The sequence below is a fragment of the Fusarium phalaenopsidis genome (genome assembly GCF_050370095.1).
Source record: "Fusarium phalaenopsidis strain FUZ10S chromosome Unknown contig_32278, whole genome shotgun sequence".
NCBI classification, from domain to species: Eukaryota; Fungi; Ascomycota; class Sordariomycetes; order Hypocreales; family Nectriaceae; genus Fusarium; species Fusarium phalaenopsidis.
Genome location: NW_028145417.1, coordinates 363,419 through 378,137, shown reverse-complemented (window position 1 = coordinate 378,137; position 14,719 = coordinate 363,419). Strand labels below are relative to the sequence as shown.

General features: G+C 53.3%; 5 protein-coding genes across 5 annotated transcripts; 4 read left to right on the top strand and 1 right to left on the bottom strand.

The window, feature by feature from the left end:
* Positions 1-308: 308 nt before the first annotated feature.
* Positions 309-3,870, top strand: LRP88_00725 (uncharacterized protein; the record flags this gene model as incomplete). The annotated part of the gene is made up of 4 exons (XM_083237430.1): positions 309-528; positions 578-1,966; positions 2,371-2,472; positions 2,579-3,870. 4 exons carry the CDS (start codon positions 309-311, stop codon positions 3,868-3,870), a joined length of 3,003 nt encoding a protein of 1,000 aa, XP_083105935.1.
* A 1,282-nt stretch (positions 3,871-5,152) lies between these two features.
* LRP88_00724 (uncharacterized protein) lies at positions 5,153-7,455 on the top strand (the record flags this gene model as incomplete). Its single annotated transcript, XM_083237429.1, has 2 exons — positions 5,153-5,311; positions 5,497-7,455. The coding sequence occupies 2 exons, from the start codon at positions 5,153-5,155 to the stop codon at positions 7,453-7,455; spliced, it is 2,118 nt and encodes a 705-aa protein (XP_083105934.1).
* A 301-nt stretch (positions 7,456-7,756) lies between these two features.
* Positions 7,757-9,909, bottom strand: LRP88_00723 (uncharacterized protein; the record flags this gene model as incomplete). The annotated part of the gene is made up of 3 exons (XM_083237428.1): positions 7,757-9,085; positions 9,155-9,798; positions 9,849-9,909. 3 exons carry the CDS (start codon positions 9,907-9,909, stop codon positions 7,757-7,759), a joined length of 2,034 nt encoding a protein of 677 aa, XP_083105933.1.
* Positions 9,910-10,548: 639 nt separating this feature from the next.
* LRP88_00722 (uncharacterized protein) lies at positions 10,549-12,013 on the top strand (the record flags this gene model as incomplete). The annotated part of the gene is made up of 3 exons (XM_083237427.1): positions 10,549-10,745; positions 10,795-11,054; positions 11,106-12,013. 3 exons carry the CDS (start codon positions 10,549-10,551, stop codon positions 12,011-12,013), a joined length of 1,365 nt encoding a protein of 454 aa, XP_083105932.1.
* An 813-nt stretch (positions 12,014-12,826) lies between these two features.
* On the top strand, positions 12,827-14,576 carry LRP88_00721 (transcription factor domain-containing protein; the record flags this gene model as incomplete). Its single annotated transcript, XM_083237426.1, has 4 exons — positions 12,827-13,420; positions 13,469-14,067; positions 14,123-14,410; positions 14,468-14,576. The coding sequence occupies 4 exons, from the start codon at positions 12,827-12,829 to the stop codon at positions 14,574-14,576; spliced, it is 1,590 nt and encodes a 529-aa protein (XP_083105931.1).
* Positions 14,577-14,719: the final 143 nt, after the last annotated feature.

Here is a 14,719-nt window from a genome sequence, read left to right as displayed (position 1 = left end):
TCAGCTTCGTCTTATTGTCATCCCCCACATTATCACAACATGGATCATTCCGGGCTTCCCTCTTGTTCAGTCAGTGTGAGTGAGGGGGAAACGGTACATCTGCCGTGTCCCGTTTGATTGCGCCATGTTGCACTTCTCCTCACTTCTTCACATGCTCTCTCCCGGCGTACCTTGAGCTTCAACTGTTCTTTCGCCTCGCATACGTCTTGATGCGTCCATACCCCAGAATACTTCAAGTCTTTCGGATAGTTCAAACGCAGACACGACGACCTCTTGCTTTATCGCGACCCTTCTCCACTTGCAGACCAATGGCTCAGGAATACAAGATCAAGGACCTCTCGTCCCTCGACCTCTCGCCTGGCGCGAAGAAAGAGGTCGAGGTGGAGGGCATTGAGAATGGCAAGGTCTTGCTCGTGAATGTCAAAGGAAAGATCCAAGCTGTTGGTGCCAAGTGCACTCATTATGGCGCTCCTCTCGTCAAGGGCGTGCTGACGAGTGAGGGTCGATTGACCTGTCCATGGCACGGAGGTACATCGCCATGTCTTATTGATCGCTCTATCCTGACTGATGATCGCAGCCTGTTTCAACGCCAAAACCGGCGACGTCGAAGATGCTCCTGCCCTCGACCATTTGCCCGTATTCCAAGTCGCTGAGCGAAACGGTGCCGTATACCTCACAGGCGAAGAGGCTGCGGTCAAAGGATCGCGAAGAAAGCCCAACATCAAGTGCGCAGCTGCAAGCGGCGCTCAAAAGGAAAAGGTCGTCGTTGTTGGAGGAGGTTCGGGTACCTTGGGCTTGGTCGAAGGTCTTCGCGAGAAGGGCTACAAGGGCCCATTGACCGTCATCTCCAACGAGGGCTACTACCCCATTGATCGCACCAAGCTGAGCAAGGCTCTCATGACGGACCTTAGCAAGCTCACCTGGCGAGACAAGTCTTGGTATGAGGGCGGGTCTGTCGAGTTTATTGAGAGCGAAGTCACCGATGTCAACTTTTCTGATCGTTACGTCACGACCGATGATGGCAAGAAAGTTGAGTACACCAAGCTAGTCCTTGCTACAGGCGGAACGCCCAGACGATTGCCTCTTCAAGGATTCAAGGTCCTTGACAACATCTTCACTCTGCGAAGTGTTCACGACACTAGAAAGATTGTGAACGCGATCGGCGAGAAGGGCAAGAAGATTGTGGTCATTGGCTCCTCGTTCATCGGAATTGAGCTGGCTGTGGCGACGAGCAACGACAACCAAGTCACCGTCGTTGGCATGGAAAAGGTCCCTCTCGAGCGAGTTCTCGGTGAAAAGGTTGGCGCAGGCCTCCAGAAAGCGCTCGAGGGCAGAGGAGTCAAGTTCTACATGGGCGCAAGCGTTGACAAGGCCGAGCCGGACACATCCAATCCTTCCAATGTCGGTGCTGTCTATCTCAAGGATGGCACCAAGCTGGATGCTGATCTCGTGGTTCTTGGTGTCGGTGTCTCTCCCGCGACCGGATTCCTGCGAAACAACAAGGCCGTTCAGCTAGAGAAGGATGGCTCTCTCAAGACAGATGACAACTACGCCGTTGCAGGCTTGAAGGATGTCTATGCGATTGGAGACATTGCTACCTTCCCTTATCACGGACCTGGCGGCGATGGAACACACATTCGAATCGAGCACTGGAACGTGGCGCAACAGTCCGGTCGCATTGTCGCAAACCACATCGTCAACCCATCAAGCAAGCCCGAGCACTTTATCCCAATCTTCTGGTCGGCTTTAGGAGCTCAGTTGCGATACTGCGGAAACACCATACCCGGCTTCGACGACATTGTTCTCGAGGGTGACCCGACCGAGAACAAGTTCATCGCCTACTACTGCAAGGGAGAGACGGTGGTGGCTATGGCAAGCATGGGAAGGGATCCGGCCATGGCTCAGAGCGCGGAGCTGATGAGAGTCAACAAGATGCTTACAAAGACTCAACTTCAAGAGGGAATGAGTGTGCTGTGAGTTGCTCACCGAGGCAGAGGGTCTGGATGACGAGGGGACTATCGGGAACACTGCTCAGAACGGCATTTACTGCGACGGAGTACATACTGAATAGGAAACTGTTTAATCATGACGAGCCTCAAGTTAGTTAATTACATTGATCCAAGCCGAATCTGTCCCATTTGAGTGTCACTGATAGGGCCGGTGCAAAAGCCCCGGACCCTCCAAGTCGATGACGTCGAGAACTCGATCGTCATTGATACATCAACAGAGGGACAGCCCTTGTCATTGTGACGAGTATAATGATGTTAATGAGGGTTCGAGCGACTGGATACAATGTGGATGCTTTCGCGACAGATAAAGAGAGCGCAGGTCGCGCATTACTTGACGCATGTTACTGACTCACATTGACAGCAACAATGGCTTCTCAAGCAGCGTACCAAGCCGAAAAGGTCATCGGACACGGCGACAATGCCGTTACACAGCAAGATGTAACTACATACGATGATAAGACGGGTAAACCTGGCGAGATGATGAAGGCATTGGCGTGGATGGGCAAGAACAAGGTCAAGATGGGTACGACTCACAACACTCTCACTCACACAGCTGCTAACGATCCCAGTCGACGTACCCAGGCCCAAGATCCTTGAAGATCGCGACGTTATCCTTAAAGTAACAGGAAGCACCGTCTGTGGCTCAGATCTACACCTCCTCCATGGGACAGTCATCCAACTCAACGAAGGCGACATTCTCGGCCACGAATTCTGCGGTGTTGCCGATGAGATCGGACCAGGCGTCACAGGCATCGAAGTAGGCAAGCGATACGTTGCATCATTCCAGATCGCCTGCGGCGAGTGCTTCTTTTGCAAGCAGAAGCTGTCTTCGCAGTGCGAAAAGACAAACTCCAACACGATGGAAAGGGCCATGTATGGGGGGAGGACAGCGGGTATGTTTGGGTATTCCCACTTTACGGGTGGGTTTGCCGGTGGACAGGCTGAGTATGTTCGTGTGCCTTTGGGGGATGTGAATTTGCTCGAGATTCCGACGGATGTTCCTGATGAGAAGGGTGAGTTCATCTCTGGAGCCCATGCAACTATACTAACATGTCCAGCCCTGTATCTTTCTGATGTCTTAGCCACATCCTACAACGCTGTGAAAGACACAGCCGTGTACCCTGAAGACGAAGTTGCCATCTTTGGTGCCGGCCCAATCGGTCAAATGGCTGGCATCTTTGCCATCCGTGAAGGCGCAAGCAAGGTCATCTTTATCGACACCGAACCACGTCTCTCGTTCATCAAGGACAACTGGCCCCCAAAGCACAAGGATAGGCTAGATCTTGTCGACTACAAGCACTTGTCCCACGGCGTTACCAACAAGGAGACTGTGGTTAGCCGACTCAAGGACCTTTGTGGTGGACGTGGTCCTGATGTCGCGATTGAGTGTGCTGCTGGTGAGTATGCCAAGGGCTGGATGCATTGGCTGGAGATGTCTCTCGGTATTGAGACGGACACGAGTGAAATCATCAATGAGATGATTGAGGGTGTACGCAACTATGGTCGCTGCGGAGTCACGGGCGTCTACGTCGGATATGTAAGCATCTCCATGCTCCTCCTTCATTCACACCTAACCCCACAGACCAACCACTTCAACATCGGATCCCTCATGGAGCGAGGCATCCGGCTCATCGGCAACGGCCAAGCCCCTGTCCATAAATACTGGAAAGAACTCCTCGCCATGATCCAGAGTGGTGATCTCGACCCAACGCAGATGATCTCGCACCGCGTCAGACTGGAGGACCTAGACAAGGTGTACTACAAGTTCGAGGCGAGGGAGGACGGCATGCAAAAAGTGTTTGTGGAGACGAAGTTCTCGTTCCCCAAGGATGTCGTGTCGCCGGATTTGACAACTTACTAAGGGCGGTGAAGTTTCTTCGCGTGGAGGTTGATGATGTGTAAAGGACGTGGTTGTGGGGTTTGGGCAAGCGGTGTCTTGGGAGTGGATATAGGGAGGTTCGGTAACGCGGGAGGAACCACTTTGAGATGCGCGTCCTCGGCAGTGAGATCCGCTGAGCATGTGCCAGGCACTGGTTTCTGAAAAGCCAGTGAATAATGCTCTATTGAAAATTGTCTTATTGTTTCTCGTGCTTGATAATACCCTGCTTCTCAACAAAGCCACACATCGTGAACGGTTACCCTGGAGCCCAAGAGGGTAGTCACGTGGCCACGCACCAACCGCCAAAAATCGCGAGGTCGGCGCTAAGCGTGTCGTCATTACCCCAAACGGGCAAGGGAAGATAAGAATGTGGCGCCCAAACAACATCCTCCAATCAAGAGGGCAGATGAAATTATGAACGCGGGCACCAACGCATCGCCAACACGTAGGTTCCCTGCAATGTCAACACACTCGAGCCCACCACGAACCCCTGAGCACCCCAATGACCAAGAAAGAAACACGCTAGATCCCCTGTCTCGCTCTGTGAACGCCACCTTGCAGTCTGCGGCCAGGCTTTTTTGTCCAGGTGGTGCAGCAGAGCTGGCGCAAAGCCAGCCATGGATCAGTAAGATCACAAGGATCATGGGGGCGGGCTGGCTGGCCTCTTCTGCGGCCTCATCTTCCTGATTCATCCCTTCTTTTTCTTTTTTCTCCCGCATACATAAAAACTCTTTCATCCCATCCTTCTCGTCGTTGAAATGTTATTCACGACTCGTTCATTCTTTGTTGACATTCACCGCAAATGAAGCACATGCAAAAGCGCCGAGCAACCCACTAATACAGGCACAAGACCCCACATCCACCGAAGCTAGGTACGCGCGAGCCACACATACCAAGCCACACACAACAACCGCCCGGACAAGACCCTCTTTGTTCAGGCCTCAACCACCGCTTCCATTCAAACGAAGCGAAGCGAAGCGGCTTCTTCGACGAGTTCGTCGTTGTTCAACAACCTCGACTCTCCTCTTCCTCGCCTGGTTCCGTCCCCGCGTATCTTTACCGGCGGGCCAAGCATGCTCTGACCCCCTCGAAACCCTACCTCCTGGCCTTCGACTCATTCATCACCCGTCTATCATGTTTCCTACCGCTACGTCCGCCGCCTTCTCCGCCGTTTTCGCTTCCTTTCGCGAACCTTGCTCTCGATTACGATAGATAATCTGCAACACTCTGAGGCCTCTCCATCTCCATCCTCGCTCCCGCCATCATGGAGAGGCCGGATTCCCCCCGGCCGGAGCATACTCCAGAGCACACTCCAGAGCTCACATGCTGCTGCGGCCGCGTTGAATGCCCTCTCCTCAAGAAGAACTGCTACATACTCGAAACCGTCGAGAAGGATGTCCACACCGCAGCTCAGCTTGGTCAGGTACGCACACGACCCCCAATTTCGAAGCATTCCTTGTGTGAATCACATCACGCTCTGCTTTCCTGGCTCCCATCTGGACCGCATACCAGTCGTTCCACCGCCGCCCTTTGTCGCCGAACACACACTTACGCATCTGCACATTCTTGATTGAAAAACTTGCTAATTTTTCACTTCTTCATTTATAGGCCCTACTAGCCCGGCATGAAGCGTACATGGCTGACGCCGAGAGGGACCGCCTCAATCTGACCGAGCGGATAGAGCGTCTGGAAATGGACAAGCAGGAACTCGAGGCCGAAAATGCCTTGAAGATTGAGGAGAACAGGAGCCTGCTTGACCAGCTCGAGTTTCTCAACAACACCGTTTCTGAATCCGACACAAAGATCAAGGCCCTCGAGGCCAGCCTCCTCTCGTCCCAGCAGGCCGTGCGGAGGCTCGAGTCTGCTGCTGCCCGAGCCGAAGATGCGGAGCGACACTTGTCGCTGATGGAGCTGGAGCAGGATGAGCTCTACCAAGAGCTGAGGTCTACAAGGGAAGATGCTCGGTCTCACGCTCAGCGCTTCAAGGAGGCTCAGCGTGGCATCTTGGATATGCAGGACCAGCTCGAGAGGATGGAAGAGGAAGCCCGTGAGGAACGCGAGCGTCATGCCGAGGTTATTGGCAGGATGGAGCGTCAGCGCGAGGTTGACAAGCAGCTCAGTACGGCAGCTGCTCGACTAAAGGGTGCTGCCGCGTCCAAGACGCTTCAGGACCCGAAGCCTGGCAATCCTGTTGTCAACCACTTCGTGCGTGACCTCCTCCAGGACAATGCCAACCTTCAGCTGGGTATCGCTGAGCTACGGGAGATGCTGCTCAACTCCAACGACGAGATTCAGTCTCTGCGTGAGCAACTTCTCGACCATCAGCCTGTCCCTGACAGCTCCGCCTCGACGCTCAAGGCTGAGCTCGAGAACTTTATGCCCTCTACTCCCCGAGTTTCCCAAGAGCTGCATATCCATCATCACTACCATGTGGCCGCCAAGCCTGACAAGGGCAAGACGAGGAGAAAGCGTTCAAGCTTGAACTCTAGCATCTTTAACCCTCCAAGCTCAGGCACCTCCACCCCGAGATCATCATCGGGCCGTTGGAGTCTAAACCCCGGGCCGGCAATGCCCGCCATTGCCTCTATCACCACCAAGGAGACCAACTCGGTCATCTCGATGCCCAAGCAGAGGTGGTCGCTAATGTCGGAGCAGACATCCGACTTTACATCATCTGTGCCAAGCTCCCCACGGTCGAACCAGCGGAATTCCATGTTCGACACCTCCTTTGCAGACAGCGATATCCCCACGTCGCCCACTACGAGCTTCGATCCTATGTCACCCACTTGGCGAGCTCACCGCAAGGGTCCGTCTGAGATATCGGCTCTCAGCTTTCAGGCTCCTTCTCTTCAGCTTGATCCTGGCACTCCGCCTCGGCATCAGTATAATGATGATACTATTCATGAAGAAGATGAAGGAGAGTGTGATGAGCTCATGCCTCGGATGGAGACGCCAGATCTTGGAACTACGCCTTCAGCTGACGACAGTTCGATCGTCGAAAGCTCCGAGGATTCTAAGGACGACTTTATGCCTCGCCCTCGGATCCATCGAGCGCTCTCTCACGAGTCCATCATGTCTCTGGCAGGTGGTCTTGACATTCACACGCTGAAGGCACGACCTAGTCAACTTACTCTTCGGCCCCTTGGTGGTGCCGAAGCTGTTGTGACGGGTGTCATAGCGCAACCCACACTTGCTCGTGGAGCCGCCAAGCGGAGTTCGGTTGCGCTTCGAGACAGCTTCAACGCCTTCAATGCCTTTCCGAGCTCGCGAACCGTCTCTAATCCTACCATCCGATCTCTTTCTCCTACTCCCTCTATCACGCCCCAGGGTAGCCCTTCTACGAGCCTGGGCAAGTGGGTTGGTTGGAGGCCATGGGGAGGCCCAAGTACCACGGCTGCGAAGCCTGAGAAAGAAAAGGAGATAAACCGGGCTCCGGGTATCAACCAGCCCGGGGCAATTCCTGGCTTCCAGAGATACTGGACAGCACAACGGCGGAAGGGCGCGCCGTCCAGGGTGATGAGTGAAACTATTGATCACGAAGCCCTGGAAGAAGGCCTACGAGAGTGAAGAGCTCTCTACCTAATGCGGCCGAGACGCGCGAATGCTCGAGCCGGCACATGTTATACCTAATCACTAACTGGATACTGGAGTTGTGTCTATCTCTTTTGTGGCGTTTGTTGATTCAGGAGGGATACCAAGGATACTTGGACATGGAGATACCCCTGGCCACACGAGGCCTGTTCCTTTGTTGCGACCATTCGACCCTGACATTCGGGTCTTGCATTGACGGGTTTTCTTATGAAATTGGGTATACAGTATAATCTAATAAACACGACGCCGATGCTTGGCCACCTGACTCTACATCTCTTTATGTTATGCTGCTATTCAACATGGACCAATATGTTGTGTCTACGCCTTGCAAAGCCCAATCCTCTGGGTCAGCTGTGAAGCATGGCCATTCGGCAGTTACACAATCGGGGGTTGCATTCTCGAGAGGACAGGTTGTTGAAATGTCGTTGATCTCGGGTGCCTGTGGTGTGAACGAAGGCTCGTTGAGAGAGAAAGAGAAGGGAATTTCTGAGGGTAATCCTCCTTCTGTGTTGCCCGTGGGTGTCGGTATCATGCCTGCTGTGGATGGTGGAGGTGATGGGCCCGGGTTGATGTTGACAGTTCCTAGGAAGGGGATGTTGAGATGGACGTTTCTCTCTTCTCCGTTTGTAGGTCTTTGGACGATGGGGAGGAGCTGGCGAATTGTTTCGGCTGCTTCGATGCAGAGTCTATCGTTGTTCATGGCTCCCATTTCGTTCATCTTGTCCTGCGCCTTTTCGGCCAATTCTCGATCTTGGGCTCGTTGGGCTTCGTACCCAGGCCACCGCCAGCCTAGATAGCCGAGGAGGAGCGTCATGGCTGCTACTAGGGCAGAGTAATCGACGTGTCGACCAGCAATGGCTGTTGTGAAACAAGTCCGGTACTCGAGGAAGCGGGCCAATACATCGCGACTTGCCTGCATGCACGTGGCGCGGTTGTACTCGTACCGTCTCTGGCCACGGTCCCGGAGAAGGTAGGGGAGGTGGAGCAGGATGAGGAGTGAGTAGTGACGGATCTGGAGCTTGACGACTGACATGTTGTCGCCGGATGTGTCTGATGAGTTGCAGCATATGGCCATATCCGGGAGTTTCCACCATAGGACGTCCATCATCTTGAAGGCTTTCTCAAGTTCCAGGTCGATTGACTGCGTTAGGGCGTATGCTTCGCTGCCCGTCATTTCGTTCCTGTCGGCGATTCTACCGGAAATGTCGGCGTAAACCTTTCCGAGCTTGTCGCTAGGTGCGTCGGACTGAATATTATCATCTAAGGCGAACCAGTTGTCGCGGGATCCAATGGGGAGACCGAGGATGAGAGAGAGGTAGCGGTCGTTGCAGTTGATGCGGAACCACATTACAGCTGGAGATGGACGACGTCTGGGGTCAAATGATGGATCGCAAGAACGGATCGACTTTGCAGATCGACGATCTATCCCCATGAGCTGGGCCATGTTGAGGGCGCGACGACATGTCATCCATGCCTTGCGCAGTTGGCCGGCGTCGCTTTGATAGAAGCTCTGGATGATGAGGCACTCTAGACCTTCGAGGCATCCTACAAAGTCGTCGTCTGACGTGACGAGCCTGGATGCTACTGAGACCCATTCCTCCATGGTCTCTGCCATGGGCTTTTTGAGACCGAGGGTGCTCCCGTCGAAGAAGGCGGGCATCTGTTGGAGACAGACTGCCAGCTGGAGGAGCCGCTTGGCCAGGATGGCGGGATGGCTGGTGACATCTGGGATCTGGGCTAGAGATGAAAGAGGCTCTGGTTTTCCGTCGATTTGATCTTTTTGGGAGTAAAAGGCTGCAAGGACGAAGCGTGCGCCGGGACTCTGCTGGGAGATGGCGTACAGGGTTCGTTGGGGTGGGAAGAGGGCGTGTAGTTGGGGGGAGATGTGATTTGCTTTTGCTAGGCGGGATGGGAAGCGGATTGGGGGGACTATGGGGGTTGAATCGGGGAGGGATGTTAGAGGTGTATCGGAATGGTTTAATGAAGATGTCATGTGCTGTGCATTGTCCACGACTGAAGAGTCAAACACATCAGCCGCTTGTTGCGTGAAGCGGCGAAAGGTAGACGGCTCATCCGAGTCGGAGGGCGAAGGGATGTGCACTCTTCGGGCAGGTGTAGGTTCAGGGACTGAATTGTCGACCAGCTTCTCCATCAACATTTCGAGTCGTCCGAGGCGCTGCGCGAGACGCTTGTCCTGCGTGGGAGCTGCAGGCTCCTGGACGTACTCTTGCGAGATGCATGTTGTCTCGCGTTGGAGACAGCCCACGCAGACTGCATCTTCGTCGCTGTTGAATTGACACTTGATCTTGCGTCTACGGCCTGTAGAGAATTAGTGAGCTGCCACTGAAGGATTAATTGGCACAACTCACATTCCCAGCAGCTGCGTGTTCCTTTACGGACTTTGCGCCGCTTCGTTGATGGTTCGCCCATTGTTTGTTGATTCGGCCGAACAATGGACTTGAGTGTAAGTGAGGATGTAGAGACACGGTCGGCAATACGGGCGAGATACAGCGTCCGCCTATTGAACGGGAAAGATGGGAGTAAAGTGTTGAGAAGGAGTCTGGTGTTGCTGACGAAAACGGCCGAATCACGGACGAGTTGCCGAAGGATTCAGCCGTGGTGATGATCTCTGGCGAATAGAATGAGAGGATTCGTCCGTGCCGGAGGCCGAGCGGATGAATATTGGGGTTGGATTAATAATGTTGGTCCGGTCCTCCGTGGAACGCCGTGGCGATGGCCCGGCGGTGAATTATGGGGTCTTGCGGGGATTCAGACAAGAAGAGGGTTATTTCCGCTTCCGAGAAGGATTTGGGCTGGGATGGAGCGCCGACGAAACAGCCCGTGGAGAGTTTGGATGGAGCTAGCTTCTGGCTGTCGGAGCGCCATGGAGGAGGACACAGGAGGGATAAATGCCGTGGAGGGCGATGGCAGACGACCAAACGTCCACGGTGATGAGAACTCTACGATGCGATCTTGTATAAATGTCGAGAGAAGAAGCGACAATTGAACAAGACACACAAACATCACAATCCATCAATCACCTACAAACAACATTTTTAATCTCTTACAATGGCTTCCCCTCGTTATGGTTCTGGAGATGTGAGCCCTGAACCTCTGGCCCAGGAGCTTCGCTTTCACCCTTCTGGCAGAGTCGCAAAGAACAGGTTCATGAAGGGTCCCATGGCTGAGATGCTTGCTACATGGAGCCCCAAGACGCCTGAGGAGAGGGGTATTCCTACCAAGGAGTCGATTGAGCTCTACAAGCGGTATGTAAACACACAAAAGTGTATGGTTGTGAGACTGACGGTGCTGTAGATGGGGCGAGGGCAAGAATAACTTTGGTGTTATTGTCACTGGAAACATTGACATTGATCTTGAGTCTGTGGGCAATATTGGAGATATGGGCATTCCTATTGATGCGAAGTACGAAGGCGAGCGCTTTGAAAAGTTCAAGGAGCTTGCAAAGGGTGTCAAGGCTGATGGAAGTCTGCTTGTCGGCCAGGTCAATCATCCTGGACGACAGGTCGAGGCACGAGTTAACCCTGTCGCTATTTCTGCGTCTGATGTTCAGCTTGGTGAGTGTTGGCTTTGAAGATTCTTGCGATCGGAGCGCTAATGGTGTGTAGAACCCAAGATGGGAATGACATTTGGCAAGCCTCATGCTGCGACAAAGGAGGAAATCGCAAGAATAGTGGAAGGCTTCGCTCATGCTGCAGAGTACCTCGAAAAGGCCGGCTTTGACGGTATCGAACTCCACGCCGCCCACGGCTACCTCATCTCTCAATTCCTCTCGCGAACCACCAACAAGCGCACCGACGAATACGGACCGCAGACAATTGAGTCCCGTCTCCGCATCGTATCCGACATTGCAAAGGCCGTCAAGGCGCGCGTGTCTCCTACGTTTATTGTCAGTGCCAAGCTCAACAGCGTCGAGTTCCAGGACGGCGGCGTCACGCCTGATGAGGCGCGGGAGCTGTGCGAGACGCTTGAACAGTTGGAGTTTGACTTTGTGGAGTTGAGTGGTGGTACTTATGAGCATATGGACATGGCGTGGAAGAAGGAGAGTACTGCTAGGAGGGAGGGGTTCTTTCTTGAGTGGGCAGCGACTATCACCAAGGCGCTTGACCCGGGACACAAGATGAGGACTTATATTGCTGGTGGGATGAGATCCGTTGGGGCCATGGTTGATGCGCTCAAGGTTGTGGATGGTGTCACTCTCGCACGACCTTCCATCGCAGAACCCCGTCTTGTCCCCGACATCATCGAAGGCCGCGTCCAAGGCGCAATCAAGCCCGTCGAGGCCATCGAGACAGATACCGGTATTGCCATGGTCGCCGCGCAGGCTCAGCTGTCGCAGGTCGGACGGGGCTTTGAGCCCTTCGACCTCAGCGACCCCGAGGCGTTCCAGACTTTTGCAGCTGACATGGGAGCTTGGTTTGAGAAGCTTGTTCAGGATGGGCCCAAGATGGAGTTTGTGCGGGCTGTGCAGTATTCGGGACCTCAGGTTCCTTACGGGACTGTCAAGTCTGCTTAGCGGTATCGAGTATAGACAGAGATAGATCATAGAATATAGACTACATTTGCTTTACTACTTCTTCAAATCCGAGAAGCCACAAGTCCGAATAGCTAAGCCTCAGCTAAAAAGATCACCTCAGATCTTCAATGCAAGCTCGGGCCGTCGATCAAAGGGGCTAGCGATGCGAGGTGTGTGTGGATTTGTAAGCGTGGCTCATGAGGGATCTCGCATTCCAGTGCCGACAATCTAACCCATTCATTAACCGCCAAGATCGGGATTAAACACCGTAAATAAAGCCTTTTGTTTCTTTACTCATTCATTTGAGAAGAGATTGTTTGGTACGGAAATGACAGCTATGACGACCTCACCGGAAGATACGGATCCTACGCGGTCGAACCGTCGCAAAGGTGTGTGCTTCAATCACGCGGGTGTACTTGAGCTGACCGGAAATAGCCTGTGACTTGTGCTTTACGAAAAAGATCAAGTGTGACATGCTCAAGCCTGTCTGTTCGAATTGTATTCTTTACAACACGGACTGTCGGACGAGCATTATTCGGCGCAAGGCCAATCCGGCAAGGGTGAGAGCAGGGACGAAACAGCAGCAGGAAGAGTATGTCTCATTCTTTTTAAGGGATTGTTTAGTGAATGCTCATGATGTATAGCCCCAGTCGGACAGAGGCCTTGGAGTCGAGGTTGGCTCGTATTGAAGCCCAACTCCAGCTCGTCCTCAATGTCGCTCGAGATGCCCAGCCACAGCAAACTTCAGTCGCTCAACAGTCTCCAGAGAGCCATTCAAGTGAAGCCACAGAGGCCATCTCGGCGGAAAATGAAATGCACGCTGGAGTCGCGCGCTCGGCCTACCACTCGTGGAAGTTTGACCCTGTCAACCCAAGCATCTACGAGGGACCGGAGCCCGACTCGTTGATGTTGCCGCCGTTGGACGAGGTCCTGCCTATTGTTGACCATTATTTTTACACGTTTAATACGGTTATTCCGCTATTTCATCAGCCTGTTTTTATGAAGGTGCTGCATACCTGGTATAACCAGCCTCAGTCCCGCGACAGGGCGACGTGGGCGGCTATCCAGATTGTCATGGCTCTTGGGTATCGCACGCCGCAGCTCGCACTCGGAGAGGCGCAGATGAAGCATATCGAGAGAGCTGATGTATGTCTGAGGAATGCGCAAACTGTTGTTTCGGAGCTTGTCACTCGCGATCAGGATTTGCTCGGTGTTCAGATTCTTCTTGGGATTGTTATGCTTTTCCAGAATAGTCGGGATCCGAAACCTGCGAGTGTCATTATTGGCACTGCTGTTAGGCTTGCGCATCGACTGCAGTTGCATTCTTCCAACGCGGGGGAGTTGTTTCCGGCTATTGAGGCAGAGCAGCGGTCGAGGGTCTTTTGGATTGCGTACACTCTTGACAAGGTAGGTTGACAGTTTCCTTTGGAATGAGGACTTGGCTGACATGGGTAGGACATTTGTCTAAGGGCAACCACCCCGTCTTGCCAGTTTGACGACGATGTGGATATTCCACTGCCAAGTCTTGCGCCTGAGGACAGCGCTGGTTTGATATGGACGCAGAACGGCCAAGTTCACTTCAACTACCACAGAAGAAGAGTCGAGCTGGCGTACATTGAGGGTAAAGTGTATGACCTTCTCTACTCGAACCGCGCAAGCAAAGTCCGCGGCCCGGAGCGCAAGCGAAGAGTCCTCCGTCTCCAAAACATGCTAGATCAGTGGTACGAGCGCATTCCATCCGTCTTTCACATCGACAACGTCGCTGCGGCTGTTGGGCCGAGCCAGCTTGTGCAGATGACCAAGATGCACCACGCGTTTCTGCTGGCAGAAGTCATGACGCATGGGATATACAGCCACAATGCAGACTGGGTTCAGCGGATCAGTTCGTTTAGTCGTGCTGCTATCGGGGACTGGAATCCGGGCTATGGGAGTCCAAAGTGCGGCATGAAGGATCAGGAGCCGCCTTTGCCTGATGGTTGGACAAAGTGTGTTGATATTAGTCGGGGGTGTATGAAGCTATTCCAAGAGGCTACACCAACCGAGTGCCTTGTCTGGTAAGATTGCACCTATCACACCTCATCCTTCGCTAACATTTTCCAGGCAATGTAGCTGCTCCCATTTCTCAGCCCTCATCATCATCCTCGCCAACATGACCCTTAACCCAGGCCACAAATTCATCCACGTCGACCAACACCTATCAGTCAAAGCCCTCGACCTATTCGACAAGCTCCTCGGCATAATCGAAGACGCCTCCTTCCGCAGCCTTCGAGCCATCGTCGGCGAGCTTAGCCAAAAAGCCGAAGCAGCCGTCGAGAGCTACAGACAGGAGCTCAGCCGCTCCGGCCGGGACATTTTTGACACTTTGAATGTTGATAATTCAGGTGATGCGCAGCCTGAGTTGGATTTCTTGCCTAGTAATACTGTTTTTGATGGGCTTGATGGACCTTTTTCTAGTTTGGATACCGAGGTTGATTTTGATGCTTTGAATTTCGATCCTACGGGGGCTGGGAATATGGAGATTTTGGATAATGGCATGGCGGATTTGATTAGCTTCATGCGATGAGGGAGGTTTGACTGGCGTTCTGATGATTACGGAGTACTTGGGTTCGGGATAGAAATGATGGGGCATAGAAATAGGGCCCGGCCATGAACAAAATCAAGACTGTTGCTTCTGGTGTTTCCCAAAGATGATCATGGTTCTTGTGC